Below are 22772 nucleotides of genomic sequence, written 5' to 3'. Positions count from 1 at the left end.
AGGCACACACCACACACCAGGACAACAAGGTCACAACTCCTCGATTTACATACCGTACCTACTCACTGCTAGGTGAACAGGGGCTACACGTGAAAGGGGAGACACCCAAATATCTCCACCCGGCTGGGGAATCGAACCCCGGTCATCTGGCTTGTGAAGCCAGCGCTCTAACCACTGAGCTACTGGGCCGTGTGTGTGTGTGTGTGTGTGTGTGTGTGTGTGTGTGTGTGTGTGTGTGCATGCGTGCGTGCGTGCAAGTGGGAGAATATTTGAGATTGAGTGTTGAGACCTATTGACAGTGTTGGAGCACAGAGTCTACCCTATGGCAATCATCTTGAATGACTGCAATAGTAAACATAGTTTGGGGAACATTAAAGGGTTTAAAACCATATACATCATGAGTATCTATATTTATAAAATGTTGATGGGTTGTAACAAAATGCAATGGTGGGTGAATCTGCCAATGTTAAAAACTGCTGCCAAGTGTATGTGGGTTGCAGCAATCTGATCAGAGGCTCTGCAATGGAAGAACATTGTTCCTTCCACTTATTTAGGAATCATGAATCTAAGAAGCATGTTCAAAGTTACACTTTGTTTTTGTACCTTATGACCATGTTAAGCAAGCCCACCTTCATTAATTTGGTCAAATGGCTCTTCATGTTGTGTGATGCAGTGTGCACAAGGACGGCAGCAGTATTGTGATGCACTATGTAGCAGCCAGATAGTCAGTAGTGATTAAACAATTTTAATGCCATTCTACTTTGTACCTCAGTCTTATCAGATTAAAACAATTATTTGTCCTTAATTTTTTTCGTATTTTAACTAATTTGCTTTTTATCTCAGATTTGTTTACAGTAAATTGTAACCAGTATATTGTTTACCATTTTAGGAATTTTCTTAGTGTATACAGTGCTATTTATACACTTTGGTTGGTGTATATCATAATGCATCACTAAAAAAAAAAAAAAAAAAAAAAAATATATATATATATATATATATATATATATATATATATATATATATATATATATATATATATATATATATATGAATGTATTAGGGAATAATATAGTTCCCTAAGTTCAAATCTTGGATTATTAATGTGATATGAGCATGCTCATAACACATTATTCTCACTGCAAAGTGTAAAGTACTGGGATTTCTCAAATTATGCCAGGGATACGTTCCTGAAGGGATTGTGTAATGTAAAAATCGCATAAAGTGCAAATGATTACTGACCTAAATGGTACACTGAAAATGAGCTTAAAGCACGGAGGGACAGTGTGTTTGCGGTACACATGGTGAACACCTGGTGGCCGCATCACTGAACTAAACCAATCGTGCAACTTCATTTTCTTGACATCTAAATAATTTATGTAACATGAAAAAAATGACTAGGTTTTTTACCTTGTATTATTCTAAAACTGCATATTCTAAACTAGCATAAATTGAGAAATCCCTGTATATAAATGGCTGATAACGCCAAAGCTTAATGAATTTCCAAGAAATGAGCTAAAATTGACAATCATAGCTAAGTGGAGACATTATGAGTTGTGGAAGGTGATGAGAGTACTTTATTCCTGACTAGTTTAGCAGGCTAGACCTGAGAGCCACATTCTGATGAGAAAGTCTTATAGGCAAAACTAGTCAGGAAGAAAGTATTCCCTTCACAGCCTGTGTTTTCCTTCATCAACCTTCCACAATCATAGCTAGATTTATCCTGAGTGTATTGTATTGCACATTGTGGCTTCAACTTATCAATTTTTATACAATGCATCACAATATCACTGCCTCCAGTTTGACATGTGTGTATGATGAGCCCCTGCAATGTGCAACTTGTACATAACTTGGCAGTAGCTTTGTGTAATCTTTAGAAACTTTATATGCAAATCTTTTGGATTATAAATTATAAACTTGCTGCTTTTTTATAGATATTCCCCCCAACATCCTACCCCATCCACTCTTCAGACGCAGAATATTACTGTGCCATGTAAAGGATCTTTGATCCAAGGAAAAGTGTGGACCCATTAGAGGTGAAGTGAACAGCACTGTCCTTCAGTGAAAGTGTTACCTGCTCGCCCATCTCCTCCATGCCCTGGAGCAGTCCTACCAGTGTCGGCATGCAGCGAGGTCCCAGCAAAGGATCCTTGTACCTGTGAAGTGTGACCTTCATGGATGGCTTGATGGCACGCTCTCGTCGCTTGAGGCGCGTCACCAGGGCAGCCACAGTGTCTCCCTCATAGACAGGCAGACAACACTGGAAGAAGCCAGCATGAGCTTGAGGGTTGACCAGAGTGAGAGGGAGGTTTGGTGCTGTGGTGAAGGTGATGAAAGGTTCCCCAGGCACCACTTCTTCCTGTGTGCGCTCATTGTCACAGTCCTCAGTCCACCCCAGACTCAGCCCCTCCAAGTCTAGAGTTCCACGCACATAATCAAGATTCTCTTCCAAGATACTACGCTCATCAAAGTCAACAGTATTCTTAAGGGCCTTCTCTCCAATGGTGTTCATCCTTTCTCGCACCAGCTGAGCAAATGGCATTACTTTCTTCATGTACTTCTTGAGGGCAGGATTGGCACCCAGGGCCTTGCTGAGTGTTTTGTTATCAGGGAGGCAGTTATTGTTACCCTTGTAAAGTTCTTGCATTGTTGCCAGAATGGTGCTCTGCCACTTGGGGAAGGTTTTGGCAATCCAGATAATGCCATGTGAGGGTACCTGGGGTGGTGCAGGTGCCTCTCCTTTCTTGGGCTTGCTTGGGGTCATGTGGGCCTTCAGGCGAAGACGGAAACGGTGAGAGGCCTCGGCAAGGTATTCAGAAGCTTGCACCAGGGTGAGGTCAGGCTCCTCCATGACTGGCCAGGTGGTGTTAAGGACAGACTCTTTGTTACCTAACACTTTCTGCCACACGTAGTCACACACATGTGGACAGATTGGGGACAAAATAATCACTTGCGTGGTGAAGTAACGCTGGACAAGATCCCAGTGAAGTCCCCCTTGAACTTGTGCTCTCTCCCTGTACTGGTGGAACAAATTACTGTATTCAAAGAAGCAGGTCCGAAGGGCTTCCTTAAACATTAAGTTCTTGTAATGTTCATCTGCCTCCTTTATCTTCAGGTTCATCTCAGCAGTGAACATCCTGTCGTTAACTGTAAAGGACGACCCGCTGCGCATTGAGGCCTTTTCTGACAGCATTTCCTTCACCAGCTCCACAAATGTCCACAGTCTGAGCACGGCAGAGTCTGCTACTTGAGTCTCAAAGTTTGCATCCTCCACTGAGTCTCCAGAGTTAGCCAGGGCCATTCTGGTTCCATCAGCCCCAAAGTTATTAAGAGCATCCACTAATGTCAGGAAATTACCAGTTGACTTTGACATCTTCTCTGAATTCAGAAGAAGGTGGCCATTAGCTCTGATGGACTGAGGCCACTTGTCAGGCTGACTTGGCCAGATGGCAGTGTGGTTGTACAAGTAGTACGTCAAATGGTTTGGCACCAAGTCTTTCCCTGATGCTCTCAAATCCACAGGGTACCAAAAGCCAAACTCATGTCTCATTTTCTCCAGTCCTTCTTTTTTGATAGGTGTCTTGGGTGGCTTGTTAGTTTGGTGGAACACGTAATCCCATACTTCAGGTGTCATTTGCTCTGGAGTGATGCCAAACTCACCCTTCTCCTGGCCGTACACATCAGGATGCAGAATGTGGGCCACTGCATAGTAAGCCATGTAGATAGTGGAATCAGACAAGGACTCAATCAGCCAATTCTCATCCCAAGGCAGGTAGGTGCCAAGCCCATACGTTCTGGAGCAGGCGTGGCCCTTCAGCCAGTCCAGCGTGGCCTCAAAGTTCCGCCTCACCTCTTCGTGGTAAGTTTCCAAGCTGTTCAGGTTCTTCTGAGTCTCTGCCCGCCACTTGGGCTCGCCATAGTCCAGGTACCACTGGTCACACAGAGCCACCACACACTCATCTCCAGACCGGGATATGATCTGCTTCTCTGGCTCCTGGTACACCATCGCCTCCTTGCTCTTGACCAGCTTCTCTTGTATTCCCTTCTTGACATCCTGAACCTTCTTCCCCTTGAACTCTCCCACAATGAGGGTTCCTTCATAAAAGCCTCGCAGATACACCTTCTCCTTGGCTTCTATCAGCTTGTCCTTGTCGTTCTGAGACTTAATACCCATCATCTGACAGATTGTTGGAGCACTCAGTGTCCCATAGTCAGGGACATCAATAATGGGCACAGGTTCCACGTTGACCATCTCCTCGGTGATGCCGTACTTCTCCCTCAGTGCCGGCTTATTCTTCAGATCCACCAGGGCTGCAAAGTCATCAGGTGCATCAGAAGGCACTGAGGTCACCACTCCAGTGCCCTTGTCTTCCTTCACAGTAAGCATAGGCAAGGTGTAAATGGTCCCGTAGCTGGTGAGTGGGGCTGCCAGTTTGAGTCCCATAAGTTCCTTTCCCTTCACTTCCAGAATTGGCTTCACCTCATTCTCAACACTCAGCATCTCCTGGTAGGCCATGTTCCGTGCTGCCCTGCGTGTACACACTACCACCTCCTTCTGTTTGGTCTCCACTGCAATGTAAGTCAGATCTGGGCCCAGCCAACAGTTGGTCTGGCCATACATAGTCTCAGGTCTGAGGGTGGCAGCTATGAGGAACACGGGCCTGGGAGCGAGAGACTTCAGCTTGCCGGTCAACTCCTGCACTCGCATCTTGATGAGGGTGTATTCCTGTGGCCCAACGCCTTCCCCTGATGACCTGTCGTGGTCCATGCAAGGCTGGCCATCCTTAGGGGAGTAAATTGTGTACCTGGAGGAACACCAGACATATAATTTCTCCTCAAACTTTTCTCCTACACATATGCTGACATGAAATCCAATAAATTACACTTTAGTCATACTTACTAATGTTACCAAGAGACTTGAAACTTTTTATACCGGTATATCACAGACAGCTCTTCATGCAACAAAAATTATTAGCATTATAAAATCAGGCTGAATGCAAAAAGATGGGGACACATGCATTTAAGTATTTCAGTTTCATCCAGAGTAAATCAACAAGGATGGAGAGCTAAAAGAGCACATTCACACCTTAATCAATATTTTGCCATAAAAAGTACCAGGGTCAGAAGAATGAGAAACACTGACCTTTTCCCGAACTGGATCTTCTTTCTCTCCCTGAGGCGGAAGAACTGCCACCGTACAAAGGAGTCGTAGTATGGGTTACGATCGGTGGTTATGAAGGAGCGGCGCCAGTCAGTGTGCAGGCCGAGGCGCTTAAGGTCTTCAATGCAGCGAGGTGGGAAGTAACGCAGCCAGTGGTCCTCGTCAGTGAACTGCTGAATCTCACTATCCTGCAGCCCAAGACTCTGCATGATCTGCCACTGGTACTTCACGCCTCCTGTCTTGGCTGCAGCTTTGCTCTGGGTAAAAGATGTGACACAACAGTTAAGGGTGATTGATGTGTAAGGAACAGAAAGATGCTAAGGAGTAAAAGACAGTGGTTACATTCTTCACATATCATGCTAGAGCCTAACTCCTTCAGTACCATGATGCATTTTCATATTTATTCTGCTTATTATTTGGCAATTTTATACAGCTCCAGAAACTTATGTAGAGAATAAAACAGTGAAGACAATGGCCATTAATCTTCTAACCTCCACAAACCATTCCTAATGTAAGTAAAATTGTTTAATCACACCCAAAACTTGTGGTAAAAATGCATTCCAGTACTGAAGGCATTAAGAATCACTATTTTTTATGGCATGGTCAGTAATAGACTGTTTACCCCTTGAGTGATCTGACAGGATTCAGTACTCGATGATGACCTTTCCTTGGTAACTTTATGCTTGCTGATAAAATTTCTTATTTCTCAGTGTTTCCATGTTTTCAAAAGGGTGAACATGACAAGACTGACTGTGATTCATTAACATACAGTACAGCAATGGTATCATATGGAAGGAAGATACAGCAACAAGTTAATCTCTCTCTCTCTCTGACTCATAAGATGTCTCACCTTCTTGCCCTTTGATTTATCCTTGATGGTCACTTCCTGCACTTCTTGCTGCTGCTCCTCTTCCTCCTCAGGGAATTTCGGGGGACAGCCAAAGTCAGCCACTTCCCGCTTCAGCTTGTCTGCACTTGCTTTGATGGGCATTCCTGTCAGTAAAGAGAGCTAAGTTGATGAATCCATGCCTCAAAATAAGTCTTCATCATATATGGGTTTCCTTTTTAGGTAACGACAGATCACGCACATTCCAAAGTTTAGTATATGAGTTCTAAGTATTGGAGAATAAATGGTGGGACAAATATTTCAAGGATCTGAGCATCTTTGAATAAATGTAAAGAGAATAATAGTAATTTCTCTGCACACACACACACACACACACACACACACACACACACACACACACACACACACACACACACACACACACACACACACACACAGAGAGGAAGAAAGTAATCAATCTATCACTGAACAAGGGGTTGACAGTCTGTATATGTCAAAGAAACATGAAGACCAATTTATCCTTATTGAAGAAACATGCATCAGTAAATGTTCAGTACCTGTGCAGTGAAGACCAAAGGGGAAGAGACATTTCTTGCCCTTCAGCCGGTGATATCCAACAGCAAACTGCAACAAAATGGAGCAATAAAGCCATGACACTGCTGAGAGAGAGAGAGAGAGAGAGAGAGAGAGAGAGAGAGAGAGAGAGAGAGAGAGAGAGAGAGAGAGAGAGAGAGAGAGAGAGAGAGAGAGAGAGAGAGAGAGAGAGAGAATGTACAAATACACACAAATTCCAAAACCTTTCTTCATTCACAATACATGAAAACAAGTAAATTAGTCCTTAACTCTTTGCAGGCAGTTGAACTAAATATGGATGGTCTAGAATTCAGCAGAAAAATGTGGTACAACTAAATACATATTTCTGCTGGTGTCACCTATAAGTAGTTAGTGATGTGTGTGTGTGTGTGTGTGTGTGTAATTCACCTCGGTTGCCTGCTGGTCACCCAGCCAGTCTTCCCCATTACAGAGCAAGCTCAGAGTTCATAGACCGATCTTCGGGAAGGACTGAGACCACAACACACTCCACACACCAGGAAAGCGAGGCCACAACCCCTCAAGTTACATCCCGTACCTATTTAATGCTAGGTGAACACACCCCACACATTAAGAGGCTTGCCCATTTGCCTATCTGCCCTGGAACTCAAACCCGGCCCTCTCGATTGTGAATCGAGCGTGCTAACCACTACACTACGCGGTGTGTTGTGTGTGTGTGCACTGCAGCTTGATGAATACCACAACAGTAACCCTTGAGTGGTAATGAAGTATTAAATGATGATGTTTTGTTGGTGGTGAGTTGTGGTGCTGTCAGTCAGTCTCAGTCAGTCACACTAATAGGCTGTATCATCTTTTGTCTTGTGCATTAATAAATCATTTTATTGTGATTTCTGAATACAGTATAGTTTTTCTTAAAATACATCTCGTCAATAATTTCTTCCCTTAAAGACTGGTGTACTCACAGAATTTATTTATTTTCCTTCACATGTTACCTTTCTGTCTGCCTAACCATAGCAACAAAGGAGAGCTAACCATGTGAGTCACATTCCCTAGAAGGAGGAAGAACATTAGTGATGAAGAACTGAACAACATTCTAAATCAGGCCCTGGATGACAAGTTTCTGGATGATTTATCAGATGATAAACCATATGATGATGATGATGACAATGACTCTGCCACAGTTAAATACACACCTCACACTTGGTTAGGGTGAAAGTGTGGCCCATGTGGAGGCGGCCATTCATGTAAGGGTAAGGGAAGGTGGCCAGGTACTTCTCAGCCTTCCCCTTGGTTGGTGCATCTTCCTCAAACACCTTCATCTCTTCCCATTGCTTCTGTGTCTGCTGCTCGATGGCCAGCAGATCTTCTAGCTTCTTGCGCGACATCTGAAAGATATCATACACATTTTAGAACTGAATGGTATTTCTTAATATTTCTTTTTCCTTATTACTATCTACAAAGGATGCTGTTTCCTAGACTGTCCACAAAATCCTAAAGGAAGAATGGGCAAACTACAGCATGCCAGCCACATGCAGCACACCAGAGGAATTAGTGTAGCCCCAAAAAATGTTAGTAAATATGAGAAAGTTAATAAACAATGCCAAACAATATTGTAGTATTTCATTTTCTGCAGTGTGCATATGTGTAGGAGGGTGGCTTTTTTTTCTTTAAAGGACTTTCATTTTTTATCTTAAATACTAATCATTAGGGTTAATAAAGTATGCGGCCCCATAAGATTGTGATTTTTAATATGGGCCAAGCACTGAAAAGTTTGCACACCCCTGTCCTAAAGGCTGCATTCTGATGGATGTTAAGAAATAGTACAGTAAATGGTGAAGGAATGCATAACCTCACACCACACATTGGGTGAACACAAAGATCTGTCTTAAATTTGTGAAGTGGATGATGTCAGGGTTTTCTTGTTACATAGATAGACTTCAGGGTTTACTGTCACAAGAGACCAGAGCTTCCCAAGTCCACCACCCAACTATAAGTGACATTTTAGCAGGACTGTGGATGTATGAGTGTTGATCTGTATTGGCTTATGTGTGTACAGCTGACGCTCCGTAATGGGAGTGAACACCACAAGTTGACAGCTGTCCGTGTCACACTCTGGGGTAATGCTCACTCAGGGAGCGTGTAGTGAGTCCACCAGTTCTGCATGCAGCCCTGTGTGTTGCTGCTGGGAGTGTGGGTGTGTCGTATCACTAAGGATGGGGGTGTTGGGGTGGTGACATGAGGCGTGGTGTGCGGCCAGCTGATGCAACACATGGCAGCCACACGTCACCGCCACACCTGGGCGCCCTGCCCTTACCTTGGCACCACTGAGGCTCACGTCTGACGGGGGCACACCAGCAGGGAACACCACAGAGGCGGCTTACTCGGCGAGGACACCTCCACACCCACAAAATAGTCAACAAACACCGCTCCTCACCCTCGCCTCACCCGGCGCCTCGATCCCGTCACACACACACACACACACGCACGGTGGTGCTCAACCTTTGGCCCATCTTGGATTATGCACTCTCTCTCTCTCTCTCTCTCTCTCTCTCTCTCTCTCTCTCTCTCTATATATATATATATATATATATATATATATATATATATATATATATATGCACACACACCAGGACATTTTTCTCAAGGGCGACATTGACTTCAGTTCGATAACAGATACATGCTTTCAAAATGCAGAAAAATACGTATCTATTACTGTTTTGCTCTTTCCAGTTAGAAAAAGACAGTCTGAACTAATATCTACAGGTCATCCTCATGTCCTCCATATTCTCCTCCAAGGCTCCAACCACAACAATTTCTTTAATTAAGAGATTTCTTTGTTCCTATTCAAAGTCGCAACAAAGGTGTCCCCAGTGCTGGCACCTGGCACCATGGCACTGCTGTTTGTGCCATATACATGATAATGATTGAATGAATATAACTCACAGGTATTGCTTTCATTTTTTTTTTTTATTTCAAGCCAAGAGATTCAGAACACCTCACTACAAGTGGATAATACATAAGACTCCACTAATACACTGTTGTCTGTATTAAGGTGTAAAGACTACCTACTACATCTGTCTGTCTGTCTGTTTGTCATCCTTGGTTTGTATGCCTCATCACCACTCCTCTTATATACCTATTTATTATACATAAGACACAAGGGCAAATTCTTCCTCCAATGATCCTGGTGACCTCTATCATCAATCTTTGATGAGTGATGTTAGGGTGTCACTTGCAGCACTAATGTCTGCCCTGTTACTGGCATACAGAGGCAGCCAGTACCAGAGAGCAAGGCGTTCAGATAGATCATTGATGTCCTTGCCAGAGAACACATTTCCATGCCACTTGTCATTACAGAGTAGGTACATTCCCCAGGGCACACCCAGCAGCCACCATCAGGGCCCATTACAGTACACTGGAGGCCCATGTCGCCCTCCTGCCATGTAAATGAATGACATTGCTGATTACAAGTTCTACACTCAATGAAACTCAAATCTAACAAATTGCAACTTACACTGTACTGGACTCCTTCATGACTTACAAGCTCTGGGTATGGCTCTGGGTTTCTCTGAGGGAACAAGGGCTGGGAATCCCTGCTTTGTTTGATAAAGTCTAGTGCTACAAAACTCTTCCAGCCAAACCATGACTGGATTCTCTCTTCAGCATACAAACATGTGTTGTTACCTCTACCTTTAACTTACATTCATGCACATTACATTCACTTGGAAGACCTTGTAAGCCCTGCGATGGGCTGAGGTTTTCGGTCTACATGTCTACTGATGTCAAAGTTTCCTACATAAGGAGACACTGATCACTGCATGATGAATACAGGGTGACACTCAATGTGCTACTGAAAGGCTTTATACTGACTCTTAAAACTGTAATATCATGTATATTACCATGACTAGGCTGAGCTGAGTCAAGACTATACCAGTAAAATTCTGCAATATCATTTAGAACTATTCATTAAACAGTTTTTAACTGAGTAAAATAGCATGCCAATAACTCTGCCAGTGATTAAACAGCAGAAAACACAGCAGGACCTACAGCACATGTATGGGTGCTGGCTGATACAATCACCTGACATCCATCCTAACAATACCAAGGAATGGCATTAAGATAATCGTCAACAATGTAAAAAGGTAAATAGGAGAGGAATGAGATTTTTGAGGATACAAGCAGTACAGGATTGACTAAGGAATGACAATGACAAAAGGTATTCAGTGGAGTAAAGGTAGAGGAGACAGGTGCTGCTTGAAACTAGCATCCCTGTGTCCTCAAGGAATGCCAGATAAACACAATTTTGTTTTTGCACCTAACCTCACCAAATACACAAGGGAGTCCCTCAAGGAGCCAAGTTCTCTACCCCCAAAATCTAAACCCACATGCTGGCTGTACCCTTAGATGGTGTTACCACAGGGGAATACATACATTACAGAGAAAAGAAGATAAATATTGACAACATGCTTACCACAAGAGTGAACTATAGTGACTAGAAAATAAGTTAAATCAGCAGCCCATGTTCAATGGAAAATAAGTTCTCAAATTGTAAGGATAACAATCATATGAGTATATCACTGTACTTGGAAGATGGGCTGCTGTAAGTAGTTGAGACATATGATACACAATCCATCACAACCTCGGCCACCAACCCACCAACACCAACAAATACAACCAACTATCAGACCTGATTACATCTCAGTTCTCAGTGACCCCATACCTGAAAAGACACAAAATAGCTCAATACAGCTGATGAAGTTCTTTGTTTGGGGTCCTTACATAATCATCTGGGTCATACAGTTTATAAATATTCAGCCAATAAGTACAATATTTACATTCCTTGTACAATTGCATAGCTAAGCACACAGTAAAGCTTCTCTCTGTCTCTCCTACACAAACCTTAAATGTTCACAGACTTAACAAATAACATAGAAAATGAGACCAAGTTGTAGAAGATCATCACCAAGATGGGGATAAATAATGAGACACACCTTATAATCATAAGCCTAGGAGTAGATCATGGCCAGCTGGACACACACACACACACACACACACACACACACACACACACACACACACACACACACACACACAAGACATAACACCTAAGGTCCTTATTAACATAAATCTTGCAAATACACAACACTTTACAAATCTCATGCAAATAAACAAAGGCAAAAGAGACACAACAGCAAATAATATACATCAGATCACAAGATGCATTAATACAAACTGCTTGCATTAGTCACTCAAATCTCTACAAAAACAAGCACCAAAATGACACACCAAGGTTCACACACATGTAAGACTTAGGATGTCTATAAGTTGTAAGGAACCATGATGAGAATGCTGTCTTTTTTCTTTCCTGTTTCATGACCCTTACAAAGTTACCTTCCCAAACCATGAAGGCCATTTCTGACATTTAAAGCCAGGCAGTTACTGAGGATCTAGTGGCTAACAGGCTTCTAGTCATGTGAATAGTATAATAGTTTTTTCTTGGCCTTATCAAGAGTCAGTAACAAGTAACATGAGGCCGAGACAAGGAGGTAAAGTTACAATCAGACTTTGTAATATGTTGCATTCCTTATCCCTGTATTCAATGTTCTTTCACACTCTTAAAGCTTCATTTGCCTGCCAAGTACCTGGCATTCACCTGATTCTGTAAGATAATCAGCATATGGGAGGACTTCAGATTGAGAGTAAATGCAAACAACCAGTGGAAGTGAATGCCATTTCCTCAACTTCTAACTAACTCTATGGATGAAGGAGTTTTATAAAATGTCTTTCTCAAAAATCCCAGAATAACTATATCACTTCAAGTCAACTCCCTGATAATAGAAGGGAAGAGTCACAAGGATACAATCAATAAGACCTGATTAGTGAAGCATGTGTCAGCAATGCCCATGGTGTGAGATGCCCATAAATTTTGTGCCTCCCTCCCAACAACATAATAGTGGCTACAGAATAATGAGCAGAGAAAGGAATTAGGGTGAATCTAGTCATCACTGTTATGAATCGCACAAAAATAAAAAGAAATAAATAAGTAAATAAATCACTCAAATAAATTCTCAACATTGCCATGATGGTTGGAAATAGCTCTTGGTAATTTTTTTTTCAGTTTTCTTTTTTCCTTTGTCTCCTGTTCATTCTTATATTCTTGTAGCATCTCCCTCTTTTCATACTTTCTCCTCTGCTCCACACTTTTCTCTCAGTATTTGTTGTGCTATATTTTGTTTCCTTCCTCTTTCTTCTCTGTTTTTCATCACCCACAAACTCTTCTTCATCTCATTTTTCTCCTTTTCCTTTCTAAATCTGCTAATTCATATTCAACTAATCATTTTACTAATTCTTCTTCTCTAATTTTAAGTCAAATTTCTCTGCCATTTTATCTTTTATCTTTTGACCTCCTCTTCATCATTTGTCTTTTCAATTTGTTTTTAATATCTTCAAATTTCCTCTCTTCTCACTTTTCCCTTCCACAGATCAACACCTCTTTTAATCCTTCTTCACTTGCTAACCAATGTCCTTCTTATCAAAAACATTTAATTTCTGCTGCTCCCCTTTTACCATATTCCTTCACTGTTCTGTCTCCTTTATTCCCTTACAATATTTCCTTTACTTTTCTTGCAATTGTCACTTTTTTTTCTCCCCTTTCCTTCACTGTTCTGTCTCCTTTATTCTCTTACAATATCTCCTTTACTCTTCTTGCAATCGTCACTTTTTTTCTCACTTCCTGCAGATGTCCCTTTCAGAGCTTCCAGAGGACAATGGCAAGGAGTGAGAGGAGGAGTCGCAGTGGGCCATTCAGGAGGATGGAGTCGAGGATAAGCCAGGCCAGAATCCCAGGAACCTGTCCTGCCAAAGTGACCCCCATCCCCAACACCAGCCACTTGCCACACCGGTGCCGGGCGGACTCGTAGCTGCAAGGAATGATGGACTAGTAATGCAGCTCCTGTGAGTCTGTTGCTGTAAGTTTCTCTCTCTATTGTATTGTGGCTTCTCTGGATCTGTGGTTGTGAGTCAAGTCCATCTCATTATAATTTTTGTACTGAGTCTTTTGTATGAAAAAGAAGATGGCCTAGAGTACTAAAAAGAAGGGTAATTTTTCTATTATGTAATATAGTAAGTCCAGCAGCACCCACTTTAATTCTACATCTATCTGTGTAGCAAACTGGCAATCCCACAGAGGGTAGCCCAAACAAGATACTATACACGCATATCTCCATCATTCACACTCTTAGCCACGTCAGCCTCCAACAGAAAGGAACTCTCTCATGGCTCACTGTGCTACACCTCATTCTAAACGCTACATTATTAGGTAAGGGTTGACACACATACCTCAGCATTTTTTTCAGAAGATGATGGCAAAGACAGGAAGTTGCAATGTAAGCCACTGTGGGAAAAAAAAAACATAAAATGAATACATCAGAAAAAAAAGCTTATTATCAAATTTAAAATGATTTTCTATAATACATTTTTTAACACTTCTAAGGCAACAGCTTAAATATATAATTGGTTTAAGAGAGAGCATTAAACACAGTGGTAGTGAGTGTGATGCTGAGTGACCACTGACCATGACAGCACCAAGAACAGAAGAAACCTGTGACAAAGGCTGTGTCTCACCAGGAAGAATGCATCAGGGTAGGTGAGTTGGCCAGGAAGTGTTGAGGACTCTACGAATATTCCCCACATGAACACCGCACCAAACTCTTCTCTTGCCAGCGGCCCAATGTACCATGGACCTGAACACACAACCAGGCATGAGTGAAGGTGATGGTTCTTTTCATGCAAGTCAATTAATTTTACCTTTTGAAGACCTGAAGAAAAACTAATGAAATACTGAATTAACTTTAAAGACATGTAAATGAAAGAAAGCACAGAAATTTCAGGATAATATGGAAAATGCAATTGTAATGAGAGGACAGTCATGAAAAACCAAAGATACTTTAGGCCTGATTTTTTAGTTTTTTTTTTTATTTAGGAGGAAAAAAAAAAAAAAAAAAAAAAAAAAGTCCATTTGTGTGCTGGTCCTCTAGAAGATAGAAAAGCATTAGCCAAAATTAGGGAGCAAATGTCTTCATTCCTGCTTATCTATAGTGACAATATCAAGAACAATTTTCCTCCCCTTCAGGTCAAATACTTGTGAGCAGTGAAGGAGAGAATGAGACACACTAACCTATGCTGGGGTAGAGGAGGAAGACCAGGAGGAGGGTGAACACAAGCTGCTTATGACTCAGACTGGATGCAATGTTGATCAACTTCTTGGGTAGCATCTGAACACACCTCACTGCAACACACAGAGACACACAGCAAACTCATGTGGTATCCAATGCACTCAGACAAACAATGAATACAAACACAAACACACAATTCACTATTAGACACATGATCACAATGCTCTCTCTCTTTCTCTCTCTCTCTCACTCTCACAGGATGATCAATGCACTCAGACAAGCTCAATTCTCATCCTTGACACACTAAGCAGCACAAACATATAATGCAACTGAGACTGAATTAATTTGTAAGACGAGTACATTTTCATATATGACAAACTAGAAGCACAGTAACTCATATCAACACCATTACCGTCAAACAGTAAACATGTCAACAATGAATAATCTGATCTACTCTGCTGGCAAACATTTAAAATTTCCTCCTAGGTATTGCAATGACAGGAGTTTTGATATGTTCTCCTATAAGGTCTGTAAGTTATGTACAATTCCTTCTAAACCTGCCAGCAAGGTCTGTAAGTTATGCACAATTCCTTCTGAACCTGCCAGCAAGGTGTCTAAGTTATGCACAATCCCTTCACCTGAACCTGCAATCTTTCTTCAGCAGGTAATATAAGATCAAAATACAAGAGCAGTTTCCTTCCTCTTGCCCACCTTGCTTCCTCACCATCACCAGCAGGAGGCAGCAGCAACACAGCAGCAGACAGCATGACCCGATGCCCATCACATACACAAACAGGAACTTGAGGGACAGAAAAAACAACACAATTACAAATACTGAAATAACAACTATCAATATACAACTATAGTCTACTTACTTTTAATCTATCAAATATACACATTATTACTATAAAAAATTCAAAAGTTAAATAGAGACAAAACTCAGATGATAAAATTTTAATCAGTTACAAAATAAAAACTGGTCTGCTCACTCTTAATCTAACAAATATAAACATCATTACTAGAAAAAATTTAAAGCTTAATGGAGACAATAAACTTAGATCAATCATAAAAGATGAAGAAAATCAAACTTCTAATTGAAATCATTATTAACTGCGATTCCCAGTGAAAGCAGGAAGCAATTACCATGTCATGAAAGTTGACAGAGAGGAGGGAAGTGGCCAGGAAGGACGGCTGGGGACGCTCAAACCCAGTGCCATCCATCCCCACCCTCAGGAGAGACTTGCTGCCAGATGTGTTACCAACCAGTACCTGAGGAACATGACACAAGTTAGGAGGTTCAGTCAGTAAGTCAGTCAGTCAATGTCAATCTCAATCTCAATCTCAATCTCTCTCTCTCTCTCTCTCTCTCTCTCTCTCTCTCTCTCAGAAATCTGTGCAAGTTGTGCTTTATCTAGACAAAATTTAAAGGTGAGCTGATTGTACATACTTGTCTTATCATTTTATCATATTCTTGTTTTATCATCTTTTGTACTACATGGTTGTTAATACAATAATTTTGCAAACAAATTAATGAATAAACAATCTCTTTTGGTCTCACTTCAATCCCCAACACACATAAACACACACACATATACATACAAATAAAGAGAGGAACATAAAATCAACCAATCGCAATCAAAACAAATAAAAATCATCATTACTATAAAAAATTCTGAAGTTAAATGGAGACAATAAACTCAGATTAGTCATAAAAGGTGAAGGAAATCAAACAATTCTCCTCCAGGAAAATGCTTCCAACCTGCAGTGTTTTGACAAAGTCCTTTTCAGAGATCTGTGGGTCCCATGCCTCCAGCTGGATGTCCACAGTGGCGGTGTAGAGCGGCCCGGACCTGTGTTGACATGTGATCCAGTGGCCCAGGTTGTCGTCCACCCTCACTGACACAGAGAGCACCTCCTCGTTACTGAACACCAGCAGCCTGAAGAGTACCAGTCATACTCATACCAAAGCTGCTTTTCTCTATTCATACTGTTTTGAATAGGTAGCATTCATACACATTGCTACATACACATACCAAGGCTGTTTCCCCTATATAATGTTCTCAATAGGTAGCATTCATACACAAACCCCATGCATATAATTGGTTATTACTTATCGTTGGTTGCAGGTTCGTTCCCTGCTGAGTCCCTGCCGGAGCTATACTATTGTTTTAAATAGGTAGTGGTCATACATATAGCTACATACACATACCAAGGCTGTCTTCCTCTATTTATACTAAGGTTTTGAATATGAGAAGTAATTCAAATTGTTTTATCATGTTGTACGTTCTGCTAAATTCTGTTATGAATAAGAGAAAAAATTAAAATCATACTGTCATGTTATGCATCCTAATAAGCCCCGTTATGCATTAGAGAAGCAATTCTGTTCCCAATATCATGTTACGTGTTCTGTTTAGTTGTGCTTTGCCAACGTTAGCAAGGTACTAAGAAGGTAGTGGCTGTAGTATAGTTGGTTACAGGAGCATTCAAAGCTAACTCTATTGATCTCTAAGGGAACTGGCAATTAAGTGGGCCTTTTTAAATTTTTTGTTGCCCTTGGCCAGTTTCCCCTCTTATATATATAAAAAAAAAAAATAAATAAATAAAATAAATAAATAAATTGTTAGTGATGTGAAAGAAAGGATTCATTATAAGGACTGAAGATTTGGACAAGGTTTCATAGCTCAGTCAGAAGTGATGTTAGATACTTGACTGGGTGCACAAAACAAATCTATCCTGGTGTCTTAGAGTGAAGCTGACTTGTTTGCCTGCCTCCCTTCAAGACACAGCAGTGGCACTCACTTCAACATGTATCTGAAGGCACCGTGGCCCATGGTGTAGCGCTGCACCCGAGCTACCATCACCACTGGCCAGGAAGGGTGCACCACATCCACCCAGTTCACTCGGTCATTGTCCACAGATAAGATGCGGAATCTGTGGAGGGAGGAGCCATGTGGACCTAGCATTACTAACCCCTTGGTCTGGTGAAGCTAAATCTGGAAACTATGATACCAGTACAATTAAGCCCTCCAGTACCATGACATGTTACCATATTCATTCTGCTTAATATTTGGTGATTTAAACAGCCTCAGAAACTTAAGTGGGGGATTAAAATAGTGAAGACTGTGGCCATTAATATTCTGATCTCCACAGACCCTTCCTAATGTCAATAAAATGGTGTAAGCATACACAAATCTCAAGGTTAAAAAAAGTGTCCCAGTACTGAAAGAGTTAAGAACATAAGAAAATAATGGAAGCAGCAACAAGCCATCAGACTGACCTACATGTGACCGTCCCTTTATGAAACTTATCTACCTATTTCCACCTATCAGAGTCCACCTACTAAAGATCCAAGATAATCACCAACAACATCTTCAGCTCCTATGATTCCACTACAGCACATCAGTACCTTCACTTCTCACCTATTCAGCCCCTCCACACACACAGTTTTCAGGCTCATCTCTCCCTTTAGTTCTCTGCCTGTCTCATCTATCTTTATCATCCCTTGTCTGCTATCATGTCACCTTAATTGTCCATCCATATTTTTAACACTGTATGTCCACTTCTTTATTAACTTTCAAATAACTTCATCTTCACTGTAATTTTTAGGTGCCAGAGTAATTCAATGCCACCACAATCACCACCTTCACCTCTGTATGTTTCAGGGAGTAACAAAACACTGAGTAAAAGATACCTATGATTCCGATACCAGTCTGCCAGCTCCACCTCCAGCAGGCCAGAGGAGTGTCTGGTCCACATGGGGTCCAGGAAGCCAAAGGCGGTGTGCAGGTGGCCACACAGGTAAGCCACACCAAGGGAGAGGAGCTTCTTCACATCCCTAGGTGACACAATGCTGTTACTTGGGTAATGGCCATAAAACACCACCACCTCACCCTTTGCACGTGCCTCTGAAATGGTATAGTAGTGGTGAGGGGGTGACTCCATCTTGCTTACTTAATCCTTTAATTCTTCCATCTTCTCATCTTAGAAGAGTTTGATATAAGTTTTGAGTATGATCTCCACCTACAAAAGAGTGGAGCAGTGAACAAACGTCTCTTCACTAACAGTCAAGAAATTGAAAATGTACAAGTATAGTTACAAAAGAATCTAGCTTTTCACACAGTTGACAGTGCTGAAATTAATTTTTCATGGATGTAAAGAATTTTGATCTGCATGGTGGTAATGATACTGCTAAATTATCATTCTATTCCAGAGAATCAATATACCATCTAAGATGTAAGGTGATCTATTATATCTTGCTATTTATAAAACAGATTTTAGAATATTATTACAAATTTTTCCTTACAAATATTCAGTGAACCATGAACCACCTCCAGGATGGTTTATTTCTAGTAAGACTCACTGATAGCAGCCTCCTGGATCCTGGAGTACTCCTGTTCTGAGAGGTAGCCCAGGAAGTTGAAGGCCCTGATGCCTGGCATGAGTGAGGCATCGATGGGGAGTAGGGTGACATTGTGTCCATCACTGCCAGGGACCGTCGTGCCAAGCCTACGTTTGGGGTCGCCGAGGTGTGACTGTATTGCGTGGGCCTTGAAGTGGGAGTGTTGCACCTCATCAAAGTTGTCTGATGTGAAGAACATTATTTAAAAAGGCTGAAGATCCCACTAGTGATATTGCAGATTCAGATTAAGGCTCTCCACAAAAGAAAATATATTCACAAGATGTAAAACACCTTTAACTAGCACAACACTTCCAAGGGCAGCAACACTTCCAAGGGCAGCAGTGCTTAAAAAAAACAACTCCTTCAAACAAACAGAAATTACAACCAGGAAGTTTTTAATCTCATATTATTTTTTCCAATGTTAATGCAGGCTTGGCATAAAAGAAGTATGTAAGCAAATAAGAACAGCAGAAAGAGGAGAGGCACCTCCAACCACTAATGCAGGTGGGTGACTCACCATGGTTCCCTGGAAGGTCAAGCCAGTGTGTGGTGTTGTGCAGCGTCAGACGATCCTTCACTGAACGCTGGTACAAATCCCATTCCTGCGGCAACTGTGCAAGCTTCACTCCAAAGGTTTTGCTGTTGGTCAAGTCACCTGAAGACAAATTAATTGACACGTTAGTGTACAGTGCCATACTAAACTAGTTTTAAAATCCATGTAAAAAAAAAATCATAATACAAATATTGATACAAAATATACAAGAATAACAGAAAAAAACAAACATTAATAAGAAAAGAACATTTCTGTTAAGATACCATACACTATGACAAAATAGCAAGTTAGTAAATTAAAGCTGAAAACAAGAATATATACAAATTGAGGAGCATTAAAGAGAGAAAGAGAGAGACATAGCAGCAGCAGCACCTGTCACCAGCACAGCAGGAGGCCTCAGCAGCATAATGACATCATCCACAAACTCCTGAAAGTGTTGTACCTCATCAGCCGCACCGGTCCGGAGGTGGAGATCTGACACCTGGAACACAGAGGCATCACTAACACAGCACTGCATCTCCACAAGCACTACAGGCATAACACAGCATTTGACAGCCAAATGCAGGAGCAGAATATGCCATTCCCAAACTTTGTCAGTAAATGCATCCAAACTTTGCAAAACTTCAAGTGATTATATCTTATCAAGTATTCAAATGTCAGAAGGCCTTATAGACACTGTGATATTGGCAGATTATCCACTTCAACTAAATAATTATGGCATTCTGGCTGTTTGTGAAGAAATTGTCAGGATGGATAATGTGCTCTCTCTCTCGCTCCACTGATCTCTTCATTCATACCCTCCACCAAGAAACAAAGAGTAGCTGTACATTAAACCTTCCCTTCCCTCTCTTAGCTCATACCTCAGAAATACACAAACTTACAATAGACAAAATGAAGTGACAAAGTAGCATCAGCAGAAAGTCCATTAACTTTGATAAGAACTGGATATGTGTAGCTCAGACAATGAAATGCATACACTAGAAAATAGTGCAATACATGAAATCCAAATTGGAGTTTTGTTTTTCATCTTTTATATATCAGAATCAATGACAGTTCAAAAGGTAACACATTAGTACCTGAACTAGCCAGGTGATCTTCTTGGCACTCTCCTTCTCAATGCGCTGTTCCCGCTCTTGCTTGGAATAGCGCAGGTAGCTGGAGTCCAAGTAGTGGTTGTTTGCCTGGTACTGCTGCTCTGTCAAGTCCAGGGTGGGGAGAGACAGCCGTGCAGCCCAGGACCGCAGTACCAGGAGGGTTGCAGAGGCCAGGCACAGGGCTGTTGCCGCTGCCAGGTACACCCGCCGCCCACGGGGTGTTATGGCTCGCATCCACAGCATGGCCAACGGTGCTGCTGTGGCAAGACAAGGAAGTGGTGGTGGTGGTGGTGGCGGTCATTCAGCGAGTGGTTTGTATTGACTTAACCAATAAATTTTCCCACTTTTGTGAATAGAACTGAAGGCAAAAAAGAGCTTGTCAGGTTTTAAAATAAGAAGAAATTTACTCATTCTAATAAATCTGTCAACTTTTCAAACTGTGCCTCCACTTCAAATTGTACTTTCCATAAAGGTATTCTGTTAAGTCAGGTTAGTATCCCTGAAGGGCTCCTAGGGAGCTTTGGCCCCTCTGATTTAGTTTAGGATGACTTAGGTTACATTAGGTTCATGTCACTAATCATGGCCAGAAATTTCCTCAATATATACCCACAATATGACGCTTCATCGTTAGATATCATCATGGTTGTCCAAGTTTTGACTAATTTTGCTTTCCCCACCCTGAATCCCCACTCCTAGGCTTGTTTGAGGGATGGAGGGGGAAGGAAGGACAGACCTACCATGCAGAACCGTGAAGGACCAAAGAGAACACACAATATTTACACACCACATGGCGGAATTACTGAAGTTTGAACCAATACACCACACGTAACTATACACATCCTCACGGTCCAGATCACACTTCTACGAGCATTTCTAACCCCATTTTACCCTATCTGAAAATGGGGGTTAGGTTAGGTTAGGTTAGGTTACATTAGATTTAAACCCCGCCCTTCCATGAGGTCCCCAAGCTTGTTCGACATAGGGCAAAAGAAATATAAGATAGAGTATATTGGTTAAAACTGCAAATTTACCCACATGGCACTTGTTCTCACTAATTACCGGCACATGACAGGAGCAGGCACTGTCATGAGACGTACACAGAGATGACAGAAACACAACTATTACAGTATCTATCCCTGTTTTTCTTCACACCTTTTCCTTGCATCCTTACCTCAGATGTGCGTGTTGTCTGTACGTGCACCAAACATCATGAGGAGTGTTATGACAGCATCCTTCACCATTCCACCCTTACATGCATCATCTCTTCACTGACACCTGACACACACACGCACACACACTCTAGTGACATTACTCTCCCTCTCTCTCTTCTCGTGTCTCCTCTTATGCTTTTATCTCTATCCTTACCTCAGACTTGTGTGTTATCTGTACGTGTGCCAAACATTATGAGAATAGTGTCAGTGGTATAATATCTTCATCCCTCCAGCCTCATCGTTACATCTATCATCTCTCCTGGTTACGCTCTCTCTCTCTCTCTCTCTCATTGTTTTTCGGGTTTTTCCAAGTTTTTTTTCAAGGTATCAGTGAATTAGTATAGCATAAATTGATGTGCATTTTTTTTTATTTTGTTAATTGCGTGAATATTGAACAACAGAAATTATATTGGCTGTCTCTTCAGGTTTAGGAAGGTTGTAATTTCAAAGTAAGAGGAGGAGGATATGTTTTTTTTTTCCTACTTATTAATTATATTTCAAATCAGGGAAGCGAGGTAAATAAAGCTGTAGTCAGAGGCAAAATAATATGTACCGTACCAATCCCTATAAACTTATCAGAGGAAAGAGTCAAATATTCCTTCACAGAATCATAGTAAACGTTCTTGTACCATCCACTTAATGAATTTTCCTAAACAGAAATATCACAAAATGAATAACAAGAAGTCCTGAAACATTGACATAGGAGAGTGGACAAGTTATGACAGGCGACAGCAGGCAGACTCACCCGCGCCTTGCAAGTGAAAGAGCGGTCGTGTTTTCCTTC

At 41.6% G+C, this 22772-nt stretch overlaps 2 protein-coding genes across 7 annotated transcripts; both read right to left on the bottom strand.

Annotated features, from left to right (window-relative positions):
* Window positions 1–1679: 1679 nt before the first annotated feature.
* Window positions 1680–9059, bottom strand: LOC123508909 (leucine--tRNA ligase, cytoplasmic-like). Of its 3 annotated transcripts, none has more exons than XM_045262922.1 (6): window positions 8992–9059; window positions 7751–7942; window positions 6563–6629; window positions 6009–6151; window positions 5141–5415; window positions 1680–4802 (listed from the first exon to the last, which is right to left on the bottom strand). In XM_045262922.1, the coding sequence occupies exons 2-6, from the start codon at window positions 7940–7942 to the stop codon at window positions 1979–1981; spliced, it is 3501 nt and encodes a 1166-aa protein (XP_045118857.1). In that variant the 5' UTR covers window positions 8992–9059; the 3' UTR covers window positions 1680–1978. The 3 variants fall into 3 exon arrangements, with proteins under 3 accessions (XP_045118857.1, XP_045118856.1, XP_045118859.1); XM_045262921.1 differs by having other exon boundaries at window positions 8872–9055; XM_045262924.1 differs by lacking the exon at window positions 8992–9059 and adding an exon at window positions 8686–8836.
* A 446-nt stretch (window positions 9060–9505) lies between these two features.
* Window positions 9506–22255, bottom strand: LOC123508875 (transmembrane protein 62-like). Of its 4 annotated transcripts, none has more exons than XM_045262869.1 (14): window positions 22143–22255; window positions 20760–21034; window positions 20056–20164; window positions 19648–19785; window positions 19092–19313; window positions 18423–18636; window positions 17531–17662; window positions 16491–16668; window positions 15875–16000; window positions 15443–15530; window positions 14734–14844; window positions 14181–14299; window positions 13896–13950; window positions 9506–13477 (listed from the first exon to the last, which is right to left on the bottom strand). In XM_045262869.1, exons 2-13 carry the CDS (start codon window positions 21018–21020, stop codon window positions 13909–13911), a joined length of 1740 nt encoding a protein of 579 aa, XP_045118804.1. In that variant the 5' UTR covers window positions 21021–21034; window positions 22143–22255; the 3' UTR covers window positions 9506–13477; window positions 13896–13908. The 4 variants fall into 4 exon arrangements, with proteins under 4 accessions (XP_045118804.1, XP_045118805.1, XP_045118803.1 ...); XM_045262870.1 differs by having other exon boundaries at window positions 20760–21031; window positions 22143–22251; XM_045262868.1 differs by lacking the exon at window positions 22143–22255 and adding an exon at window positions 21949–22080 and having other exon boundaries at window positions 20760–21031.
* Window positions 22256–22772: the final 517 nt, after the last annotated feature.

The sequence above is a fragment of the Portunus trituberculatus genome, chromosome 25 (genome assembly GCF_017591435.1).
Source record: "Portunus trituberculatus isolate SZX2019 chromosome 25, ASM1759143v1, whole genome shotgun sequence".
Classification (NCBI taxonomy): domain Eukaryota; kingdom Metazoa; phylum Arthropoda; class Malacostraca; order Decapoda; family Portunidae; genus Portunus; species Portunus trituberculatus.
The sequence above is the reverse complement of the archived record's forward strand: the minus strand, read 5'-3'. Positions and strand labels throughout refer to the sequence as shown.